Raw genomic sequence first — 21401 nt, forward strand, 5'->3', positions numbered from 1 at the left:
CAGGCCATCACATTGATTAATAAACTTTGTACAAAAACAATTGAGGTGGTGCAGTAAAGCCAACTGTGTAACGTGAAGAGTAAAATGCATTTGTTCATATCAATATGTAACAAAGTATGCTTAACAGGCCCAGCCCACATATCAGTATCTGCAGCTGCAGTCCTGCCTTGGTTATTGACTTTGGACAGCAGGGGGCGTGGTTTCCCCGTGTCTGCGCTGCACGTGAGCATGGATTGGAGGGTGAGAGGTCAAGGGGGCGGCGCTTGGGGAATACAGGAAGTAAACATGACCACGATATTTCGCTAAACTGACTGGCTGTTGCCGACGTTGAGCAGATTAATGAATGTTGTCTGCGAGTTATTTAGCACAGAACAGCAGTGTGTTGGTTGGATGTTATCTGATGTACTTATCAGAATCCACGTGTTGTGTAATGATTGAGTTTAGGATTGCTGATGCGCGTGGAAGGAAAACAATCGTGTGTGCGAACAATTTACTGCTCGAGCGAGGAAAGTGATGATTTAGGATTTGATGCTTAGTATTTATATTTGTTTAATGGATTTGACGGATATGGAGCCGTTTTGTTTCCTTCTAATAGCATCCAACTTCGATATGCACAAATACTGCATCATTGTTGTATTATAGGACTTTTTTCATAGTATACCATGGCATTTTTCGACATGCTTCACTGGCACTTTTTCCGACATATATTACTATGACTTTATAGATATACCATATTATTACTTTTGTCCTACTATACTATTCCTCTTTTTAAAGGTACACTATGAATTGTTTCGACATACTATACTATGGATTCTTTTTTTTAATGCAATATACTATTCCATGAAATATTTTTTATAATACTATACCATTAATTTTTTTTGTCAAACTGTACTATGACTTTTCATCATACTATAAAGTTTTTTGACATACAATATGCTATATTGACTTTTCTATGACTTTCTTTTACATACTATAACTTTATCCATGACTTTTTAATGATTTGTTCGACTTACTATATGACTTTTTCTAGACTTTCTTTAACATACTAAACTATGAATTTTTCCTCACATTTCTGACGTACTACTACGAGTATTTTAGAATCAACAGCAGGGACGAGGCATTTGGCTTTGCTTAATTTTGTCCTCTTCCCGCTGATCAGCACATCTGGCTGATGCCGTTGAAGGTGCCTTATGTTTCTATTCACATGCCCTACCTGCATCTTTGGAGACCAAGTGAGGATCAGAATTTAGGCAAGTATAGGAGATAAAAGTGACCGTGTTACTGCAGGTATATTTCTATACAGTGTGAATCATAGAAGACACATCAGAGCCATTTATTGTCACTTTAATTTGATAGGGGAACCACAAGTACTTTAAAATGTTATACAGCGCTGTACATTTTGGAGCAGTACTGACAGACTCGATAGTCATATCTTCTCCCGTTAAATACTATTCTTTTAAATGTTCTATATTCTTATAATAATATAGTGATACAATAAAAGCTTGTGTAACTGGTCCTGCAGCTTTTCTGATATGTCGATATCATTTTTGTTGGGACTGTTATTTCCTTGTAATTGTTTTCCAAAAAAGGAAAATAAAAGTTATGATCAAAAACCATATGACAGGCAGAAACTGCCAGGCTGTAATCCTGTACGACTCCCAATTCACTCACACAATAGAGAGAAAGAGAGACAGAGAAAGGGAGAAGGGAAAAAAGGAGATACAATTGTTATGTTCTGAAGGCTGGTCCGCGATGGAAATGGGCATCAGTTCATAGGGAGGTGCAAAGCAGCACAAGATATATTTTGCACTCTCTGCAACCTCGACTCTTACTCTGCCCAACCATCAAACTGCTCGAAGGCTCACTTCCATAGCTGTGTGCTCAGAGTCTGGCCAGATCCTGCGGCGGCCCATCCACCCATAGCTGACGGAGGCTGACCGTAGGCCATCTGGCCACCTGCACCGTTCAGAGTCAACCCCGACATCTGCTGATTCACCTGAGGAAGTCAAGAGAGACCAATATCAACACTAGAGCATAACATCATGGATAGAAACCTGTAATATTATGATTCTGAACCCAACTATGTCCTGAAACTAGTCCGTGATCTCTGTAGTCGGGTTGAGACGTGAGGAGGAAAAAGCATGCTTCTAAAAAAAAAAAAGTCAAATTTGAGCTTAAATCAAAGCTCCTCCTGCACAACCTCTTCACTAGACTTCTTACTGGCTGCTTTGGTGTCTCCTTTCTGGCCTCTAGAGGTCAGGAATCAATCATTGCTGCTCCACTGGATGCTCTGTCCACATCCTGTGTAGTAACTTCACAATGCACTGTGCACTATGTGCAATGCATCATCATAGCTGGGTGTGGTCACATGTAAATCTAACCACACCTGACAGATGCATATGAACATAAAGCTCTGCAATTTATTAAAAAAAAATTGTGATCTCAGTATTCACCAAAACAATCATGATTATGATTTTTGCCATAATCAAGTAGCCATACATACATTTTTTTTAAGTACCCTCTGACAATGCTGCAGTAATCAACATAGCTTCAGGGCTCTCCATACCTGACCCATGTTCCACTGAGCCTGCTGCCCAGGCTGGATGGCGTACATGCCCTGAGCAGGCACCATGCCTGCAGGCAACGCACCACCCGGTGGTCCCATCATCCTCGGTGCCATGCCCATCACACCGGTGGCTGGTGCATTCCCCATGAAGCCATTAGGCATCGTCATCCCAACCATCATGCCCGGACTGGGCCCCATCATGGCTGCCCCGCTCTGAGCCATCATGGCACCCATGACGGTTGTAGGCGGCATGGCCGTGCCCATGCCAGGGAAGGCCTGATAACCACCAGCGGCCTGGACAGGAAACTGCATCTGGGACGGGCCCATGAACATGCCGGCTGAGGAGGAAAGAAGAAATGCGAAACAGAGGGAAGAAGTTACGCATACAAATACATCTTTCAAGCCTGTACTGTGATAAGTGGGGTGTTTTCCAAAACGAGTTAAATATTTGGCTGTGTGTTTGTCTAAGGAGCCTGTTAATCAGGACGAGAGGTTTTGGCAGGTCTGTGGGACTGTGTTGGGACATACAAGCATGCATGTACTCGCTCCTTATGGATTCCGTTACCTTGGTGAGGAAAACCAAGGTAATGCTGATCTAGCCCAGGGGTTTTCAGTCTGACACGGTGGGCCTCCCCAAGGACAAAATCAAGACAACTGCAGCCCCAAGTTTTGGAACGATAGTTTCCATAACTTGGGGGATGTAAACCGGACGTATATGAAGGCAATGAGTTAGTTGTGGGCAACAACTGGATCCCCATTTTCTTTGCCTATTATAACAGGATAACTCTGAAGTTATAGGAAACATCTTTATTTCTATAATTTCTTGGCAGGTTTATGGGGGGGTTGACAGAGTAAAGTACCAAAAGCTGGAATTAAATGTCGAGTCAGATTTGCAATCTCTCCTGCTTATTATTTGAGTCAAACAGTTACGGATTTAAATAAAAAAAAAGTAGGCCAACTTTAGGCAAACGTCTTTTGTTTAGTGATTACAGGGTTTTGTAGGAAACATATACAACGCTTTAGGTATCAAGAAACGTAATGCCAATGGCGTTACAATAAGAAAATGACGTGGGTTGTATTTCACATTATTTCTAAACATTCGCGTCCTCACCAGCGGGGGCCTGTTGGGACATGCTGTTGGTTCCATACAGGGACAAGATGGAGTCCTTGGACAGCGGCTTCTTGGCCGTGTCTTCAGTCTTCGTGGTGCTGCTGGTGTCACTGAACAAGTCCAGGTCTCCCTGCACCGACCCCGAGCTGGCTCCGCCTCCTGCTGCTCGAGCTTGTGTCGGAGTGCCGGCTGCGTTACTGGAGCTCACCTGACAGAGAGCAAATGTTTTGGGTGACGGTATCGAATAACAGTGACTTGAGTTTAAAACATCAGCGGCTCAATATGACACCTGTCCAGACAGAACATGTTTCAAATGAATCAACAAGTTATCATCAATAAAGGTTCCATCATTAAATCAAATTACATTTAATTAACGTTTACGACCTACTTGCCATACAGCCATCAGCTATTAGACAGAATGGCTTCCGTGTTTTTCTTCATGTATAAATGGAGTGAATATACCGTCCTGCATGATAATCCCCATATCTCAGCTGTGGACTGTTAGTAGCTTTAACAGCCAACAGGCTCGGTGGTAATCAAATCCCCCAGACATAACAACAAGTCGCTTTACCAGTACTACTTGTACTGTGTGACACACGCGCACACACACACACACGCACACACACGCACACACCCTCTTTCACCGTCTCTCAGTATTGCCGTTTCTGTCTTGTGGGCTATTGATGCTGGTAGTTATCATTTGACTTTTTATTTTCTACTGCACACTTAATTTCAGTTGTACAACTAGACAACCATTACTGTGAAGCCCTCCTGAGCATCAATCAGAGATTAGTACTAAATCTGGACGGGGGAATTCTTGCTGGATTTTACCTGAGAAAACTGAGCTGCAGATGAAGATGAAGGGAGGGGGTTGGATACCATCGGGCCGAATATATCCAGGTCATTGTTGTTCTGGTTTGTGCTCGAGCTTCCATTGTTAGCCGACGCGGCCGCCGGTACGTCTGTGACAGAGAGGTTTAAAGAACTGGTTTTACAGGTAGAGACGAAGAGCTCACGGTCAGAGAAAACAGGTGCTGGACTATTTTGACACAACACAACTCACTGACAACTCCCCACTGACATTCTACCTGAATTCACTTCGCAAGAATGTATTGTTGTATAATTGTAATTGCTGTAAAAAGGTGTGTAAAACAAACATAGCTTATGTTTGCTAATGTGAGAACACACGTCATCTTTCTACTCGTTCAACTGCAATGCCCTCCCACAGCGGCAGAACAGCTTTCACAGGCAGCATAATGGTTATTACAGTAGAACATGTATCAGCTTGCCCCCATTAGCTCATCGATCACAAAACATCAGACAGTGCAAAGCTCCTCAGTAGCATAAATATGTCCTCTTACTTTAAATTAAATCACTGTAATGAAGTGAAACACCCATATTCAGAGTACACAAATCAATAGACAAACAATAACCTGTTGTTCTAGTTCACCATTTGACCATGAGAAACAACTCATTTTCTACACATCAATGCAGAAATGTCCACATAAATGCTACTTATACACTGGAAGACCTGCTGCAAGTGAGCCAGCAATGGACCCACGAGCAACATGTTTCCATACGGTTGTCATAAATGTGCTGTGAGCCACTGAGATAAGGTGTTGCCTCCCTTCATGATGTGTCAAACTGTCCTCATTTTATCCCGTATAATATTTAAGGCTGGTCCTCCAAAGAAAAAAAGGTCCAAACATAAATGTAAAAAACAAGAAGTTACAAGTCAGTCGCGTCCACGGTGACTGAGTCAGCAGCTTTAACGCTTCCTCTGACAAACTCACAAAAACAAACCTTGCAGTGGTTCACTGGCTCAACAGCAACTTAAAAGAACAACAGACTTCATTAAAGTTCTCGTACCGATAAGACAGCGGATCAGAATGGTTTGTCTGCTTCTCGTCAGATGAGAGTAACAGGAATGTACAGTCACAGTAACTGATGTGTTACACAGGGAACCAACTGAAAGGGGAACACAGTGTCTTTTGACATCACGCTCAAGTCCACTGCTTGATTATTACACATTGAGCCGACAGTGATGGCAACACAAGCTACAGATGGAGACAGTCATGGTTTGGCCCTCCGCCTCACAGGACTACCAAGTCTCAGTGGAGTTCTCCCCTTCATTGAAAAGGTATACAATCACAGCCATAACATGCCACAGCATGCTACGCCAAGAAAGAGTTACAGGCATCTCATCACACATACAGTCAAATTAAATACAAATCAGAAATCCGAAATTACACAGCACCGTTAGCCCATAAAACCTCCAAACTCCCGCCTCAATGAGTTTATAGTCATCCGCTCAAACAATTACAAGCTGAAAACTTATTTAGTCGGATTCCATAAATATCTCAGTACTCGCAGCACATTCATAAGACACCGAGATCCTCACCGAGGCCGAGGAGGTTCACAGAGGGTTCTGAAGTCTTAGCGGGGCTGGCTTTGGGAGCTGGCCTGGACTCTTCACTCTAAAAGAAAAAAGGTAGTTAAAATAAATTTTCAAAAAGTAAGGAAAACTCCATATGGGACAAAACTAATGCTGAGGAGGACGTTCATACAACAGCTCTACGGTGTGAGACACTTACCTTGCTGTAGGACGACACCTTGCTGCCTCGGTCTGGCTCCCTCTCTTTCTTACCGTCTTTTGGCTAAAAAAACAAAAAACAAAAGAAACAGAACAAACTGAATAAAAGTGTGTACACTACTTTTAAAAGCATGTACAATATATATATTTAGTAGTAAAAACACTGGATACATACACTGCTCCCATTGGTCACATTCTTGCTGTAGTATTTCTTCTTCTCATATTTATCCCTGATGAAGAATTCCACAGCTCTTAGGTCAGAGTTAAGAGAAAAAGGGCAACAAACGAGTGAAAAAGGAACAGCTTCAGTAGATACAGTGCGGCACTTTCAAGTTATCGTAAGCGTGCCTGCTGATCGTGAAGGATACTGGTCTGTTTGAGGTCTTCTGAAGCTTTCTGGAAGGTTTGCCTCATAAAGCCGCCTGCCATTGGTGTTACCCATATCCTGTATACTCTAAAAAAACAATAAAGGGAAGGACAGAGAGGTTTATAGAAATCAGAGGCTGTTCATATATGCATGTTTAAATACTTCAAGGGGCACTCAATCCAATTTGCACATGATGATTAGTTTGCTCATCAAGGAGAGTATGATGTGTTCTCTATTGGAGCTTTCTGATGCTTGTGATATAAACTAGAGCCGTGGAGTTTGACAGACGGTCGTATGCCAGGCAGGCTGAGAGGAAGGCTGGTGGGAAAACTCAGATTTAAATACCTTGGACCACAACTCATGTAAGACACATATTTAGCAAACTTTTCGGGCATTACAAAGTATTCAAAAGTGCCAAGTAGAATATGTTGGAGTGTGTCCTAGTCATACTTATAACTTGTATGCTCATGTTATTAGTAATCTTCTGATCAGCGTAGTGACAGACCCTATCAGTTTACACTATGGGAGTTTTAAGGGACTAAAAGTTAAGATCTCTCACCATCTACCAAGTTTACTGAGGCGCAGTGCTAATTTATTGAGAGTACCCCCTTTATAATAAATGTGCAGTCCTGTCACAGGTCTGAGGATTGGAAGAGGAAAGGCGGGTTGTCAATAGAGGACAGATATGCACAAGTAGAAGGATGCTGAAATCAATCTCCTTAATAAGTCCCATGCAACAAAGATTTTGCAATAATGTCTCGCAAAACGATTTAAACTGATTTGGTATTCGGGGGAAATAAAAAGCATCGTCTTCTGTAATTGAACCAAAGTCCATAGAGAACCAAACAATACCTGCATTTGTTCTGAAGTCCATTGGTCCAGGTTGACTGATTTGACTCTGGATATGTGCACTCCCAGGTTCCTGTGGATGCCAGCACACCGGATGCACATGAATACTCCCAGATTCCAGGATGCCCATCGTGGACCTGATACACACACAAAAATAACCAAAAAGGATTGTGATTTGATTATGGAGAGATGTCTGAAGAAGACAAACATAAACATGCAAGATCTTGTTGTGACTTTAAGTACCAAAAGCAAGCTCTGCATTCTTTACCAACGACCCAACATGAAAACAAGAGTCAGCTTCCTGTGGAGACACTTGTAAAACAACCGACAGAAGAGCGGCGTTAAGGGAGAGGTGTTGCTCCTGTAGCTTTAGAGAAGTTAGCTTGCTAGTTAGCCACTTAGTTTAGCTTCAGGGGATGTCAGCTGACTAGCTTGAGCTGCAGTTACCCACTAGCGAGTTAGCTCAGCTAAGCTAACCAACCCAGATGCTACATAGTTAGAGCGCGCGAGCGACGGATCCGGAGTGAAAACGTTGACTCTGTGAAGTTTGATTTCTTTTTAAAGTCGATAGTGTGACTGTCGTACCTTTAGCCTCGCAGTCGGCGCAGTACTTGTTGTCTTCCTCTCTCAGCATTTTGGACAGGATGGCCTGGTGCTGCTCGTTGAGTTTCTGGGACTTCTCTCTCTCCGAGCGGGTCGCCATAAGTACGGCTTTAGTTGGACTCCTTTAATAAAAAAATACCTCTACTTTAATCAGTCGTGAATCGAGTTAAGTTTCTCATAAAAGACCATAATCAGAGCGACGGACGCCTCAGAGCGAGATGTGAAAACACCCGGAACCGGAATCCCGTCTCCGCCCACAGGAGCGCTAAAGCGGACGCCGCGGATGCATCTGATTGGACGACAGTTCTGACGTCATCTGACGCACGAAGTTTCTCATGAAATAAGTTTTGCATTTTCATAAAAATAAAAAAAATGAATGTCATTATAATTTGGACTGGAAAGATGGCTACTGGTTGCCTACATCAACCGTGAGAAGACAATCAATGATCCCAGATGTTTTTTTTCTTCACAAAACTCAACATCTGCAGTTCACAAGTTTATTGAACATGAAAATATATACATAAAAAACAACAATTCACCCTTTGGGCACCTGAAGGCTTCAAAAAGTCCCCGTATAAGCAACTCAAACATCTTTTAATGAAACCAAATTCATAGTCATATATGCACCTACATTTCTCATTGATGATTACATCGTGCCATTAAAAACAGCTATGAATTAGGATCAAAGGAAATATGTACTTAAGAGAAAATATCAACACTAATGATATGAGACTTTAATGTCGGTGTTCTCAGATGTTTTAAATGACTCATGGTTAAAAAAATACTTGTGAAACCTAATTTAATAATCACACTTCATTATATGGCTAACCTCATATCTTTCCCAGCAGTTGGTCTTCATATGAGCTCACGTAAATATACATAATGACAACACTATACAATCAGACTCAAACTACAAACACTAGCAGATAAGTGGTGCTTAAGATGCCTGATGCACCGCTGCCTTAACAGAAGGTTTCCAGGCGGATCTTGAAGTTGTTCTCCTGGTGCCTCACTGCAATGCCGTAGCGGAGCAGCATCTCTGTGTACGGGGGCCAGAATGTGTTGTCCACTGTCACGTAGGGGTCGTGTGGTGTATTCAGGACCTTGTTCATGAGCAGCTGTGGGGGAACGGAGGGAGATCGGTGTTAAGTAAGGGTGATACGACCCTATAAAGTATGCAGGTAGGCTTTTACAAAGAGACAGGTCAATAGTTTTTGATTTCTTTCTCTATTTGACAATACACACTGGAAAGAGACGCCAGGAGAGAGATGACGTGACAAAAGTACCTCCGTATAAACCTGTATTATCATATTTGAAACTGACTCCTTTCACTTAAAGCAAGGAAACATAATTGGACATGAAAGCTGATTATGTAGAGCATCAAAACCCACCTCAAGAATTTCATTAAGTGAAATCAAGTCTTCGTCTAACTCCTGGGTAATGTTCTGAAAATATAAACAAAAGATGGTTATCTGGTGCAGTAACAGCACGGGTTTGGCGCGTTAACACAGAACAGGCCGCTGCACCTTCTTCTTCCTGTTGGCACTGGATTCATTCTGAGGGAGAGGGACGTGCTTCTCCAGTACGTCGCCCAGAGACTCCATCAACCTCTCCTGGTAGACCTTCATTTTATGGATTTTCGCCTTGGTGTCCTGCAGTATACTGTGGAATGCACATGTCAATACAAACACACACACATAGATTTTAGTTCATACATACAGTAGTCAGAGTTAAACCTATGTGTGCTTCAGTGCTCTTGTATGTTTCCTACCAGGCTGTAGGCGACAATTAGCCTGTGTGGCTAAATCTGGCACATTTACATGATGGACTCAAGTGTGTGTGTGTGTTAGTAAATGTGCATTGTCCCTTCTTTAATAAAGAAAATGTGTTTTGCTGCCCTCCAGTGGCGATACACCTCAGAGCTTGAACTCCTGGTTCAGTGTGACGCTCACCTCTGCTCGGATAATTTCCCCTTTTCCGTTTTAAGTCGTTCAACGTGGTCATTGGCGGCTATCAGCGCCTGTTTCTTCTCCTCCAACCACTTCTGTTCACTAGAATACATCGACTTTCAGAACAATACAATACTGAGCAAAACAAATGAAAATCTTCCATTCACGTCTGAGGAACATGTACATGCTCTGAGAAAAGACTGTAAGTCTGCACTACAACTAAAAGATGTACGCACAGTTCTTTAGTTTCTCTCAGTTTGTCTCTCTTTGCTTCATGGCAAGAAACAACCATCTCAAGTTCAGAGCACAGCTTGAGCATCTGAGGAAAACAAGGTGGGGAAACGGATCGTATGACAAGAACTGAATTTAAATAAGAAACATTCTTCAATGTTACATTTCACACACAGACATACCTCCTCTTTTCCAGCCTGAAGTAAAACTTCTGAATTTGATATCAGCACTGGATAGAGCAAAAACATAAACAAATACTATAAACACATTTATAAAATGATAATATTGCAAACATTAGATACAGCAGGTATAACTATTTAAATGTATGGGAAAGCCTGGAATCACAATTTAAATAAAGTTGCAAAGTCTGAGAATAAATCTTGATTTAAGAGAAATGTTTGTTGATTTCAAACCAGTTTAAATTGTTTCTTTTTGAAATGCAGAATGACGTTAACTGTAACTGTGGCATAAAACTTTGGTGCTGATTTGAGATATTTCAGTTGTAAACACTTATATTTCATTTCTGTTACAGCTTCAGTGTGAATAGAGGACGTACATTCTGGCTCCACGGTCAGCCACTGCTTCAGTTCAGCTTCTGTTGCCATCAGTCGATTTACTGCCTGATGAAAGATATTCACACATTAAACACATTTATGAAGGCTATTAATTAGTTCTTAAGTTATTTACATACATCAATATCACACCCTAATGCAGTGGTTCCCAAACTTTTTCTGTCAAGACCCCCTTTGATGATATAGGAACATTGGACGACCCCCCCCCCCCCCCGCAACCCGACCCCAAATTTTTCTTGGTTTTTAATGAATTGCATTATAATGCATGAACTGTATAAAATATTTTTATTTCTTTCTAAAATAAGTACATATCACTTCACAGTTTATTCTTCAGTTTGTTTAACTGGGAAAAAAAATAGCAATAATAAAATATATATAAAATAAAAAATATATAAAATAATTTGTAAATACAATTAACTTAATTTCAAACAAAGTGCAAACAACATATACTGTATTTCCTCACATTGAACATCAGGTTTTCTCAAACAATAAAATAACACAATTATGAACAAGGTGTGCAGGTCTACATGGACCATATTATTTTGTGATCATATTCCTATGTATATTCCTATTCATATATATCAATCAGTGACTGGTGTGGGCTTGCTTTGCTTTACAGATTTTGTCAAAGCGGGGTTGCTGGTTGGAGATAGCTACTCTCAGTTCATTCTCAATGTTCAACTTTGATCTGTATTTGGTCTTCATTGCAGCAACTGCAGAAAACCCTGTTTCACATAAATAGGATGTGGCAAAAGGCAACAGTATGCCCATAGCTCTTTGGCCTAGTAGTGGGTAGTCTTTCTCCACTCCAATCTTTATCTTTCTCTGTCGCTCCGTATCTTTCTCGCTCTGTGTCGCTGTGTGTCTCTCTCTCGTTCGCGCTCCCTCACTCTCTCTCTCCCTCGCTCGTTCGCGCTCTCTCGCTCGGGCGCGCGCTCGCTCTCTCGCTCGCGCGCGCTCGCTCTCGCTCTCGCTGGTTTTGCCACAGTCGGTCTGTGACATGAGCCGCTCTGGTGGCGTGGTTGGAACACAGTGCATGTCACGTCGGTTATTTTATATTGTTTTACCGGTGTATGTGTGCGTCTGTGTGTGTGGGTTGGTGATGAAGCCGCGACCCCCCTGTAGTACCACCGCGCCCCCCCTAGGGGTCGCGACCCCCACTTTGGGAACCACTGCCCTAATGAATGTAAAACAAATAAGCCGACAATATTTAGTCAAATATGACACGGTGAATTCAAACTAAACAATGGTTTAGTGTAAAGCTCTCTAATGGATATATCATCTTGTTTTTCTATGATGTCATACCTTTAGGGACGCACAGTATGTGTGATGCAACAAAAAAAACGAGGATTAACCAACTTTAAAATACTAAATTATTCGGAAACATTTATAGCATACTTATGGCTTGTTATTTCCATCTGCGGCACCGTTGAGAAGAAGCCTCTTTGACAGCTCTCTCATTTGTCTAAATTGAGTTTCCCTTAAACCACAGAGCGTTTAAAGTTACAAGAATAACTTGTGTCGTCTGCCCTTCCCTGTGCTGCATCACTGCGTTGCCTCGTTGATTGTTGATTAGTCAGATAAATAGGCTACTTCTCTGTAAAGACCTTTGATGTACGTTATGCGTACAGCAAAGGGCTGTATGAATATGACGTTTTGAAGATGTTCTAAGTAATTTAAAGCAACACCAACGTCAGTGTTTTCATCAGTAACATTGAGAAAAGATGATATATAAACTGAAAAGTACAGCAATGAACATGTACGAGCATCTCACCTGCTCCTGAGGATTCTCACAGGACTCTGGTTCACACAGAATAATCTCATTCTGAAGCTGCAACACAAAGGGACACACACACACACACACACACACACACACACACACACACACACACAGTCTGCAGTTGGAACCTTCTCTGCACATCCAGTGGCTGGTTGGAGAGGACAGCCCGGCTAAACATCACTTTACCTTTTCCAGCTGAGCGAACTGCTCCTCGCACTGGTCCATCAGCTCACTCTGAGCGGCCTCGGACAGCTCCGCTGCTGCCTGGCCGCCGAGCTTCACCTCAGCCTGAACACGGGAATAATAAAGTGCAACAAACAGCGTCGATTTGCATTCGGATATGTTTTTGAATACTTAGCACAGCACGGACACATTTGCCTCAGTGCACCGGTGAGGATTCGTGCTCGTTCACATTGACAGGACCGATGTTCTCGGCAACTAATGTGAACACGTCTCGCTTTACATCGCTGTGTACATATTTGCGCTACACGAATTAGTCAGAGGAAATCCAGTTTTACCATAGTTTGCGAATTATTTCTCCACAACACGGAAACCAACAACAACAGACGCTCCTTTTTCAAAATACCGCCAACACTGATGACGTAGCGTCTGCGACAGAGGGGAGTGCTGAGGAGCGTCGACGCTGCGCTGGACTGCGCATGTTCAGTGCGGTCTCCAGAACTGCGACCCGCGGATATGCAGATTAGACTATTTTTTTTCTAGGGGAAACGGGTAAGTGGGTAGAAAACGTTTGCTCGTGATGATTAATCTGTGAATGCTGGGAGCATAACGCAGAAACCCTGCAGCAATTAACACACAGTTATTCAGCACTGAGGGGTTTATTGTTTTCTCTCTTCGACAGAAAAAACAAAGCCAAAGCAAAGTAGGCTAATTCTAGGTGGCTTAAATAACAAAAGTAAAATAAATATTCAAATAAACTGTAACCTACTTAAGTATAACCTTGAGGTACTGGTGCTTTACTTGAGTATTTTCTTTTAAAGCTACTCTACTTCAACTTACATTTCAGAGGAGGATACATTGCTCTTTTTACTAACTGCCTTTATCCGCACTACAATAATGTGACAGCTAGTTATAGCTAGTTACTAGTTGCTTTAAAGCTAAAGATTTTTCATACAAAAGCGTATTCTCATTTAGTTGATGCATTAGTAATAATACTTCAACATTGTAACACAAAGGGGCCATTTAGTATTTTACTTCATATACTTTAATTACATTCTGAAGATAATACTTCTGCAGGTTCACTTAAAAAGGTTTAAAATGCCAGACTTGTGGAGTCATTTGAGGTTCTACCTCTGGCTGATTAAAAGATCAAAACTCAGTCGGTCCTTTTCCACCTTCGCTTAATATTAGGTTACACATAGGCTAGAATTTAATAGAAATATGCTGCTTTTCCCCCCATTTAATTACACTCAACCTGTAAAACAGTGTGTGTTCAGTACAGGGAGCTTGCCAGGGTCCGGTAAGGGTGCAGGTCCAGTTGGTGTCTCTATGTGTCCAAATGTGTTGGTCAGTAGCCCAGTATTGTACAATAAGACGGAAACTGACATCAAAGCACTATTATTATCCTGAACATGATATTACTGGCTCTCGAATAAGTCTAATATGATATTAATACTGATATTAAGCCTGCACCAAGAAGCAAGTTCTTACCCAAATCAAACTCAATTACCAAGAATGTAACAGATTTTCAGATCAAAACAAAATTCAATTAATTTTCTTTGGGAAACACAGACTTTACATTTAGATTGATTTAGATTTGTATCTGCCTTCTTATCTCCACCGTTACCATTCAATTGCAAAATATCTCATCTTATCCAATTGCAGTGATTTGTTTTTCTTTCATAGTCTAATGTGTTAACCACTTTTAGTTTATATACATTACATTTCCTCTAATTATTATGTAAATGTTGCACAATCTATCTATTTATAACAGGTTTAACTTGTACTTTTAGAGAGAGAGAGAGAGAGAGAGAGAGAGAGAGAGAGAGGAAAATCAGTATTACTTTGCAGTATTTATTTTTCTGTAAATACACATTTTATTTAGATATACTTTTTAAAATGCACACACGCACGCACGCACACACACACACACACACACACACACACACACACACACACACACACACACACACACACACACACACACACACACACACACACACACCATGGCTGGTTAACTGCTCAGTGGACACTGTCCTGTGAACACCAGCAGGTGTCTCTGCATTTCTGTCTCCTCGGTGGCCGTTTGAATCTTGTCATCATCTGCATTGTCTTTTCCACTTATACCTGTTTTCTTTCCATCTATATTGTTCAGAGTTTGATGTCACAGTCTGACCATGAACTTTTTTTCATAACCAGCATGCTGCGGTTTGACACATACTTTAAATGGTGAATCCAGATCTGACCATCATAGACACCACTGATTCATTTGACTTTATCTGTTTTGGTGTTTTTGCTCTAATAAGAAATTAAAATCGTCATCGCTTATATCTTGTAACTTTTCCACCTGAGCTCATATTTATACAATTTTTGCCGTCTTCATTTCTTTTCTACAATCTACACCCATATTTATCGATAATATTTTCTATTATAACTTGTATTCATGTGCTGCTAATGATGTTTTTTGTTTATGCAACTTCTCTTTCATTTCTTGATTTGCATCATTGCTAAAAAATATGAAGCTCTTAATGTTGATGCAGTTTTGACTATATTTACAAAGGACGATGTGTTTATCATCAACCAGCAATGCAAAACATATTTCTAGAGACACAATGGTCTTCGTTCATAACTGCAGTTTACTGTAAACTCTTCTTCCTGACTCACAGTGAGAAAGCTGTTTTAACATGTATATTTTATCATTCTATAATATCTATCATCGCTCAAACTACATGACTGTGAGGCAGATAATCTTCCAAATCAACTAGGTGGCAGTCTGTGAAATGCTTTGCTTATTTCATTTTATCTTTCTTTTTATATAAATGAGAGTTCAAAAATGTATCTCTTTCTCTCTCTGGCCTCTTTATTTAAAAGACAAACAAGCATAAAGGTTTGTTGTGCATGGTTGTAATGATCTATCAGAGCATTTGTTGCAGCAAAACTGGATGAACAGGACATGCAGCTGCAGCAGCAGCAGCAGCAGTACAGTATATATTTACTGATTTCTATATGTTTTCAAGCTACATCCCCAAAGATCACATAGCCTGGATTATTTGAATGATCAACTAGAATTTGATTAATATGCAAATTTCCAAACAAACTGTTCCATTTGAGCCTTCAGCGCAGCCTAATTAATCAACAGTTAAAGGAAATTAATACATACATCAATTCTGTCAGGAACATGCTTAGTTCAATCGCCCGTAAAATTGAAGTTTGAAGTATTAACTGGCTCCACAGGAAGGCTATGATTACAACTCTACAATTCAGGCAATCCAGCCAAATATAAAGTCATTTACAGATCTTCTTTTTAATACTTATTTAATAATAATAACAACCATAATAATAACAACCATAATAATACTTGGTTATGGTTGTTTGTAATCCTTTTCTGCTATTTTTGAGAAGACAAAGTAATTAATGCATTTAAAAGCTTGTCTTTAATGCTGTCACTCGACCAGTGTCTCAAATATTAATTCACACTTTGCACCTGAGACTCTTTTCCACAAGGTGCAAATAATAATAAAGTAGAGAGAGAGAGAGAGAGAGTGAAAGAGAGAGAGAGAGAGAGAGAGAGAGAGAGCGAAGAGAGAGAGAGAGAGAGAGAGAGAGAGAGAGAGAGAGAGAGGGAGAGATTGTGTTAAAAAATGGGAGGGGAAGAGATGAAAAGAGAGAGGGCTGTTCTATTGTTTCAGTAGGGACTCATGCATCAAACTTCAATTTTCCGGACGATTGAAGTAGTGATTTTTTCCATCTTGAAGTGAAATACTGAAATACACTTAAGACCTCCAGATTAATTACCACGAAGTGGTCCCACAGACTGTAGTATTACTTATCGCAGGGCCTCCTGACAAGCCCTCATAAAATAAGCAAGTGAAATCCATAAACTTAGCTTGCCTTAACACTCTCTCCCTTCATAAATATGCTTGATTCAGAATAGGCTGACACACACACACACACACACACACACACACACACACACACACACACACACGCACACACACACACACACACACACACACACACACACACACACACACACACACACACACACAACCACACAGTGTTGTAGTATACACCTCAAAACAAAGGATTGGTTTTTAGAAATAAGTTTTAAATTGACATGTTCATATTTGCAAGTCAATTTACAAAATAAACTAATTGAATTGAATTTTTCTTTCCTTTGATGAACTAAACATGAATACATATAAATTAAAGGAAACACTTTTCCCCTTATCTATCATTAATAAGCATAAACTTAATCTGGTAACTGGGTTGTAACACACTATAATGCAGTTGTATGCAGATATCTAAAATGTTTATTGATGGGCAGTATTTGTTAACAACTCCAACTTCTCTTTTGAAAACAGATTTTACATTATTACAACTGTGTTTTACTATATTGTCAATATTTATCTGTTTTTCCACCATCCTTCATTATTGGAGTCCACATGGAGGTTTAGTTGTTGACAAATACATTAATAAACGCTTATATCTGCTTGCAATTACATTATTGTGTTATAAACAATTAAAAAATATATTACTTAAAAATGCTAAATAGAGGGATTAAAGTAAAGTGTTACTGAATTATACATTTTTGCAGGACTAATTTGTCTCCAGAGAATTTAGCCCATATTAAGTGCTTGCAAGTCTATAAACTTATTCAGGTTGTCCTGAAATAAAAGTTAAAAAAAATAAAATAAAGAAAAAGGCAACACTATAAAACAAGTCACAAGAAGACAGCCCTACTTATCATTTCTGTGAACAAAGTGAGTTAAACGGGAGGTAGCCTTTTGAGTTCCTCTGTGGCCAGTCTCTCTTTCTCACATCATGTTTTCAGCTTCATTAAACTCCTTAAAGACAAAAGAAATAAAGAAGCAGAAGGGAAAAAAAAGAGATGAGAAGAAAACAAACAAAGGACTGCCTAACCAGACTTTGGCATAAATGTCACAGTCTAAACTCTTTATGGCTCCCTACTTAACATTAAAAACACTTCCAACAAAATCCATTTCTTGTTTAGAAAACGTTCTTGGACAGAAGTCAAACATATTATTCCAGAGCTAAAAAGCGGAGAAAGACAAGCGGCTCACAAAAAGGGGCAGTTTCATTGTAATTCATTGACTTGTTCAAAACGCCAGGCAAAGAAAAGGGCTAGACATTAATAGCTGCAGATGCCCTCATGAAGGGGGACTCTATGTAGGCATTATGGTCTTTGTTCGCACCCAGTTAAACTGTTTAAAAGGAGGGTTAACTCAATCCATCAAATTGTCTAAAATTGTGAGGAAATTTCAAAAACCATATGGCCTCCAAACGTTTGCGTCCTTTTTGTGCGGTGGGACACACTTGTCTCAGTATTGCTGCCTGCGGGGGACCGGCCCTGCTCCTTTGTGGCTCGTCCCATCAGGGAACGCTGCTCATTTGTCCCCACTTTTCATGCTTTACGCTCAAAATTACGGCCCAGTCCCGCAGAACAAAAAAGGTCTATAAAAGCCTGGAGAAACTGGCCCAAAACGTTGTGTTTTTGTGGCATCCTCGTCTTTTTTTCCCCCGGCACCAGATTTGTGTTTCTCACATAAATTTTTGCAACGAATGGAGAAACACGTCTAAGGGTCAAGAAGCCATGATACGCATTTAGGATGTGAAAGGAGATGTGAGATTCCAGGCCACAAAATGTTTAGAGCATCCAAGTAGAAAAGAACACAAAGGGACAAAATAGTTCAGTATAATAACTCTAAATAGGCCGCTTTGATGGGCTTACACGCCCAGATTTGGCAGTGAGAGCGTGTTTCTTCAATGTCTTTTTTTTGTCCTCGCCATAGAAAAAAAATCCAGGCTATTATATCCATAATAAAAAAAAAACTAATTATTAATTCAAGAATTACAACATAAAAGATATATTCAGAAAAGCCATTTTATTCCCATAGTATAGCCTATATACATTACAGTCTGTGCATTGGTTTTTCAAATAATGTCCTGATTTTAGAAAGGCACTTACAGGTGTACAAAACATAACAAATTTATAACTGTAAATCTATTGTATACAAACAATAAATCTAAAAAGTAGCCTATAGCTTGTCAAAATCACCGCAATATTATTTTTTGTTTCTCGCCGTCGCGTGAGCATTCCCATAAAACGTATGAATGTCCAAGTTTGCCTTTCCGATTATCATCATCATCATTATCATCATGCACTGCAGCATCGGGACGCCAAATAAGAAGTGAAGTCAACGGGTCCAGTGAGATGACGAGGAGCAGGAGGAGAAGAAGAGCCGGCAGTGAAAAGGTGACTCAATTGCGATGTGGCTCACAGAAAACACAAAAACAATTAAATAAAAAATAAAAAAATAAAGTAAAAATAAATAGATAATGACCACAAATCAAATCATGCATTTACATGCAAAGAATATGACAAACTAGAGCACTTCCATTGTGGTGTGTGAGGGTATAGGCCTTATAGCAAAAGCGATAGAACAGGTGTGTGTGTGTGTGTGTGTGTGTGTGTGTGTGTGTGTGTGTGTGTGTGTGTGTGTACGCGCGCGTGTGTGCGTGCAAGTGTATGTGCGTGTGTGTGTGTGTGTGTGTTGGCCTATAGTGTAAAAAAATAATAAGTTACTCATGTCATTATAGACCATATTGCTTTGATTGCAAGAAGTAACAGTTTTCTAATGAATACATTGTAAAATACCACTGCATATTTCTTGTTCTGGGTTCATGCTTCACTATGAATAGGTCTATCTGTGTCGATATAAAAGTCATTACATTTTGGTACATGTTCTGAGATATGGTATACAATATAAGCAGTAAGTTACAAGTCCTCGGTAGGATTTTTTCTATCGTCTTTTTGTGTTTCTCGACCTTCGAGCCCCACGCTGCGCAATCAGTCATCCACATCAATCTCCACGTCCTCGTCCTCTGAGCAGTCTTTACTAGTTGTGTGGTCTGAGAATGGGGACAGCGGCGAGTTCCGCAGTTTCTGAACGAGCTCGCGCTGCTTGCCGCCCCGCGCGGGGGAATGGGCTCGCGGGTGGCCCAGCGTACCGTTGGCGCATTTCTCCAGGTCTGCCAGCTTGGCGAGCTTCTCCAAGGGGACCTGGCCGACGGCCTTGGCCGACTCCACGTCGGCCTTCATCTCCTCCAGGTCCCGTTTTAGCTTGGCCCTCCGGTTCTGAAACCACGTGATGACCTGCGCGTTCGTCAGGCCCAGCTGCTGCGCGATCTGGTCCCGGTCGGCCGGCGACAGGTACTTCTGGTAAAGGAAGCGCTTCTCTAGCTCGTAGATTTGGTGATTGGTGAACGCCGTCCGAGACTTCCGACGCTTCTTCGGAGTGCTTCTCTGACCGAACAGAGTCATGCCGTCCCGGCCTGTGAGGGAGAGACAGAGGCCGAGTGAAAATCATTGAATCCTTCAGGTGCAGGGCTTCCTCTGCACCGCTGCAGTGTGCGCGTAAAAGTGACCTTAACGCAAAAATAGCAATGAATGTGATCTTATATATGAAACAGCAAAGCCTTTAGCTCTTGTGGGAACGGGTTATTGCAAGAATATTACACAGACACCACTGGGAAATGTTTAGCACCAGACACACGAGACCCTTATTATTAAAGAAAAGCGGTGGCGATTTATATCGTCCAGCCATGCCCATAAAATGAACACGCCTTTGTTCGATCAGACATTTTATAGGAAAAATATGCATTGGTGAAAATATTTGCTCTGGCTATTAAACAAGCACATTTAACGAATGAATTGCACGACAGGGTTTGAAATACAAGGTGTTACCAAATGGATATTTTGTCTCGTGCAGGCCATTGAAGAATGAAAAAACAGAGAAACGCCCACAATTAAAACGGTGAATTTGAACTGTGTTTTTTTTGGATGGAGATTTACCTTCCGCAGCCTGTAAAACGCTAACTTCCAGCCCCTTGAAGGTCTTGCTGGCCAGCTCCTCTAACGCGCAGAGCGGGGAGGTTTGGTTGAGGAGAGCCCGGCTGGACAGGGGGATGCTGGACGGACGGTGCTTCTCAGAGGACGAAATTAGATGAGCTGTTCCGCAAATTGTATAACTTCGTTTCACAGACGGTTTGTTCAGGATATCCTCGATGCTGAAGGGGGTCAGCGGCTTGTTGGAGTTGGCAGGAGGCGGCAAGTGGTCCAGCGGACTTCGCCTCCTGTTCTCCACTGCATCACATTTGGCCACTTCTTTGGATGTCATCATTGGTTGTGCGCAGAGTTTGTAAAGGACTTCGTTGAAATATTTGTCGGTTAAAAACGAACGATACTATTGAGGAAAAAAGTCACATAACAGTTTGGGAGGTAAAAAAACCCCAAAACACTGAGGAGAGAATGAAGAAAATAAAATCTTATTCCAAAACGGGATGTCTTTAGAGTGTCGATCCTCGGGAGCAGCAAGTCCGCAGGAGTGAGATGCCTCCCTGAAAATGGCGAGGTCCAAAGAGTTGACGATTACTAACAAGTTATCATTGATTGGTAGGTAATCAATTATCTCCAGTGGCACTTTCGCCCTCTTCCCTTTCACTCTTTGACTATGTTGCAGTCCAGTGCGGGGCTTTTTGCGACTGGGGGTGTCCCATTAATTAGGACGCATGGCTGG

The 21401-nt window shown here is 41.1% G+C and overlaps 3 protein-coding genes across 3 annotated transcripts; all 3 read right to left on the reverse strand.

Annotated features, from left to right (window-relative positions):
* Nucleotides 1–1328: 1328 nt before the first annotated feature.
* On the reverse strand, nucleotides 1329–8347 carry LOC142948496 (stromal membrane-associated protein 1-like). Its single transcript, XM_076090569.1, has 10 exons — nucleotides 8072–8347; nucleotides 7490–7623; nucleotides 6639–6724; nucleotides 6446–6521; nucleotides 6272–6334; nucleotides 6079–6154; nucleotides 4509–4639; nucleotides 3678–3885; nucleotides 2567–2904; nucleotides 1329–1996 (listed from the first exon to the last, which is right to left on the reverse strand). The coding sequence occupies exons 1-10, from the start codon at nucleotides 8187–8189 to the stop codon at nucleotides 1862–1864; spliced, it is 1365 nt and encodes a 454-aa protein (XP_075946684.1). The 5' UTR covers nucleotides 8190–8347; the 3' UTR covers nucleotides 1329–1861.
* A 225-nt stretch (nucleotides 8348–8572) lies between these two features.
* On the reverse strand, nucleotides 8573–13228 carry cenpk (centromere protein K). Its single transcript, XM_076090576.1, has 10 exons — nucleotides 13140–13228; nucleotides 12808–12909; nucleotides 12616–12672; nucleotides 10826–10889; nucleotides 10452–10498; nucleotides 10275–10357; nucleotides 10042–10140; nucleotides 9616–9751; nucleotides 9481–9534; nucleotides 8573–9207 (listed from the first exon to the last, which is right to left on the reverse strand). The coding sequence occupies exons 1-10, from the start codon at nucleotides 13140–13142 to the stop codon at nucleotides 9052–9054; spliced, it is 801 nt and encodes a 266-aa protein (XP_075946691.1). The 5' UTR covers nucleotides 13143–13228; the 3' UTR covers nucleotides 8573–9051.
* A 6444-nt stretch (nucleotides 13229–19672) lies between these two features.
* On the reverse strand, nucleotides 19673–21005 carry lbx1b (ladybird homeobox 1b). The gene is made up of 2 exons (XM_076090577.1): nucleotides 20678–21005; nucleotides 19673–20157 (listed from the first exon to the last, which is right to left on the reverse strand). The coding sequence occupies exons 1-2, from the start codon at nucleotides 21003–21005 to the stop codon at nucleotides 19673–19675; spliced, it is 813 nt and encodes a 270-aa protein (XP_075946692.1).
* Between the last annotated feature and the right edge of the window lie 396 nt (nucleotides 21006–21401).

The sequence above is a fragment of the Anarhichas minor genome, unplaced genomic scaffold, assembly GCF_050575085.1.
Source record: "Anarhichas minor isolate MPS153535 unplaced genomic scaffold, ASM5057508v1 ptg000012l, whole genome shotgun sequence".
NCBI lineage: Eukaryota > Metazoa > Chordata > Actinopteri > Perciformes > Anarhichadidae > Anarhichas > Anarhichas minor.

What these genes read in the sequence shown, in the direction of transcription:
- lbx1b (XM_076090577.1), bottom strand. Translation starts at nt 21,005, where the DNA reads ATGATGACATCCAAAGAAGTGGCCAAATGTGATGCAGTGGAGAACAGG. An exon ending in CGTTTTACAGGCTGCGGAAG is followed by an intron (nt 20,158 to 20,677) that starts GTAAATCTCCAT and finishes TCTCCCTCACAG; the next exon opens with GCCGGGACGGCATGACTCTG.
- LOC142948496 (XM_076090569.1), bottom strand. Translation starts at nt 8,189, where the DNA reads ATGGCGACCCGCTCGGAGAGAGAGAAGTCCCAGAAACTCAACGAGCAG. An exon ending in CTGCAGCTCAGTTTTCTCAG is followed by an intron (nt 3,886 to 4,508) that starts GTAAAATCCAGC and finishes GCTCTCTGTCAG; the next exon opens with GTGAGCTCCAGTAACGCAGC. An exon ending in CTCAGTGGAACATGGGTCAG is followed by an intron (nt 1,997 to 2,566) that starts GTATGGAGAGCC and finishes TGACTTCCTCAG; the next exon opens with GTGAATCAGCAGATGTCGGG.
- cenpk (XM_076090576.1), bottom strand. An exon ending in AGTTCGCTCAGCTGGAAAAG is followed by an intron (nt 12,673 to 12,807) that starts GTAAAGTGATGT and finishes TTTGTGTTGCAG; the next exon opens with CTTCAGAATGAGATTATTCT. An exon ending in GGGAAATTATCCGAGCAGAG is followed by an intron (nt 9,752 to 10,041) that starts GTGAGCGTCACA and finishes TGCATTCCACAG; the next exon opens with TATACTGCAGGACACCAAGG.